The sequence below is a fragment of the Emiliania huxleyi genome, assembly GCF_000372725.1.
Source record: "Emiliania huxleyi CCMP1516 unplaced genomic scaffold EMIHUscaffold_10843, whole genome shotgun sequence".
Taxonomy (NCBI): Eukaryota; Haptophyta; order Isochrysidales; family Noelaerhabdaceae; genus Emiliania; species Emiliania huxleyi.
Window position 1 is genome coordinate 1 of NW_005201886.1, and position 1,068 is coordinate 1,068.

General features: G+C 82.4%; 1 protein-coding gene across 1 annotated transcript; it reads right to left on the minus strand.

Moving 5' to 3' along the window:
• Positions 1-73: 73 nt before the first annotated feature.
• EMIHUDRAFT_125604 (hypothetical protein) lies at positions 74-976 on the minus strand (the record flags this gene model as incomplete). The annotated part of the gene is made up of 1 exon (XM_005792277.1): positions 74-976. A coding segment is annotated over one exon (903 nt), but the record flags the coding sequence as incomplete, so codon positions are not given.
• Between the last annotated feature and the right edge of the window lie 92 nt (positions 977-1,068).

A 1,068-nucleotide genomic window follows, 5' to 3' on the forward strand; every position in this document is an offset into this window, starting at 1 on the left:
CCGCCACCGCCGTCGCAGCTCCCTCCATCAGCACCGCCCTCGCAGCCGCCCCCCGCGCCGCCGCCTCCGTCACCGCCGCCGCCCTCGCCGCCGCCCCCCTCGCCGCCGCCGCCATCCTCGCCGCCGCCGCCCTCGCCATCGCCGCCGCCCTCACTGCCTTCACCCGCACCACCGCCGCCACCCTCGCCCTCATCGCCGCCCTCGCCCCCTCCGCCCTCGCAGTCGCCCCCCGCGCCGCCGCCTCCGTCACCGCCGCCGCCCTCGCCGCCGCCGCCCTCGCCGCCGCCGCCATCCTCGCCGCCGCCGTCCTCGCCATCGCCGCCGCCCTCACTGCCTTCACCCGCACCACCGCCGCCACCCTCGCCCTCATCGCCGCCCTCGCCCCCTCCGCCCTCGCAGCCGCCCCCCGCGCGGCCGCCTCCGTCGCCGCCGCCGCCCTCGCCGCCACCGCCCTCGCCGCCTCCACCCTCGCCGCCACCACCCTTACTGCCATCGCCCGCACCGCCGCCGCCCGCACCGCCGCCACCCTCCTCGCCGCCGCCACCCTCGCCCCCTCCGCCGTCTGCACCACCGCTCCCGCCACCGCCGTCGCAGCTCCCTCCATCAGCACCGCCCTCGCAGCCGCCCCCCGCGCCGCCGCCTCCGTCACCGCCGCCGCCCTCGCCGCCGCCACCCTCGCCGCCGCCGCCATCCTCGCCGCCGCCGCCCTCGCCATCGCCGCCGCCCTCACTGCCTTCACCCGCACCACCGCCGCCACCCTCGCCCTCATCGCCGCCCTCGCCCCCTCCGCCCTCGCCACCGCCGCCGTCGCAGCCGCCCCCGGGGCCGCCGCCTCCGTCGCCGCCGCCGCCCTCGCAGCCACCGCCCTCCCCGCCTCCACCCTCGCCGCCACCACCCTCACTGCCATCGCCCGCACCGCCGCCGCCCTCCTCGCCGCCGCCCTCCTCGCCGCCGCCACCCTCGCCCCCTCCGCCTTCTGCACCACCGCTCCCGCCACCGCCGTCGCAGCTCCCTCCATCAGCACCGCCCTCGCAGCCGTCTCCCAGACGGCCGCCTCCGTCGCCGCCA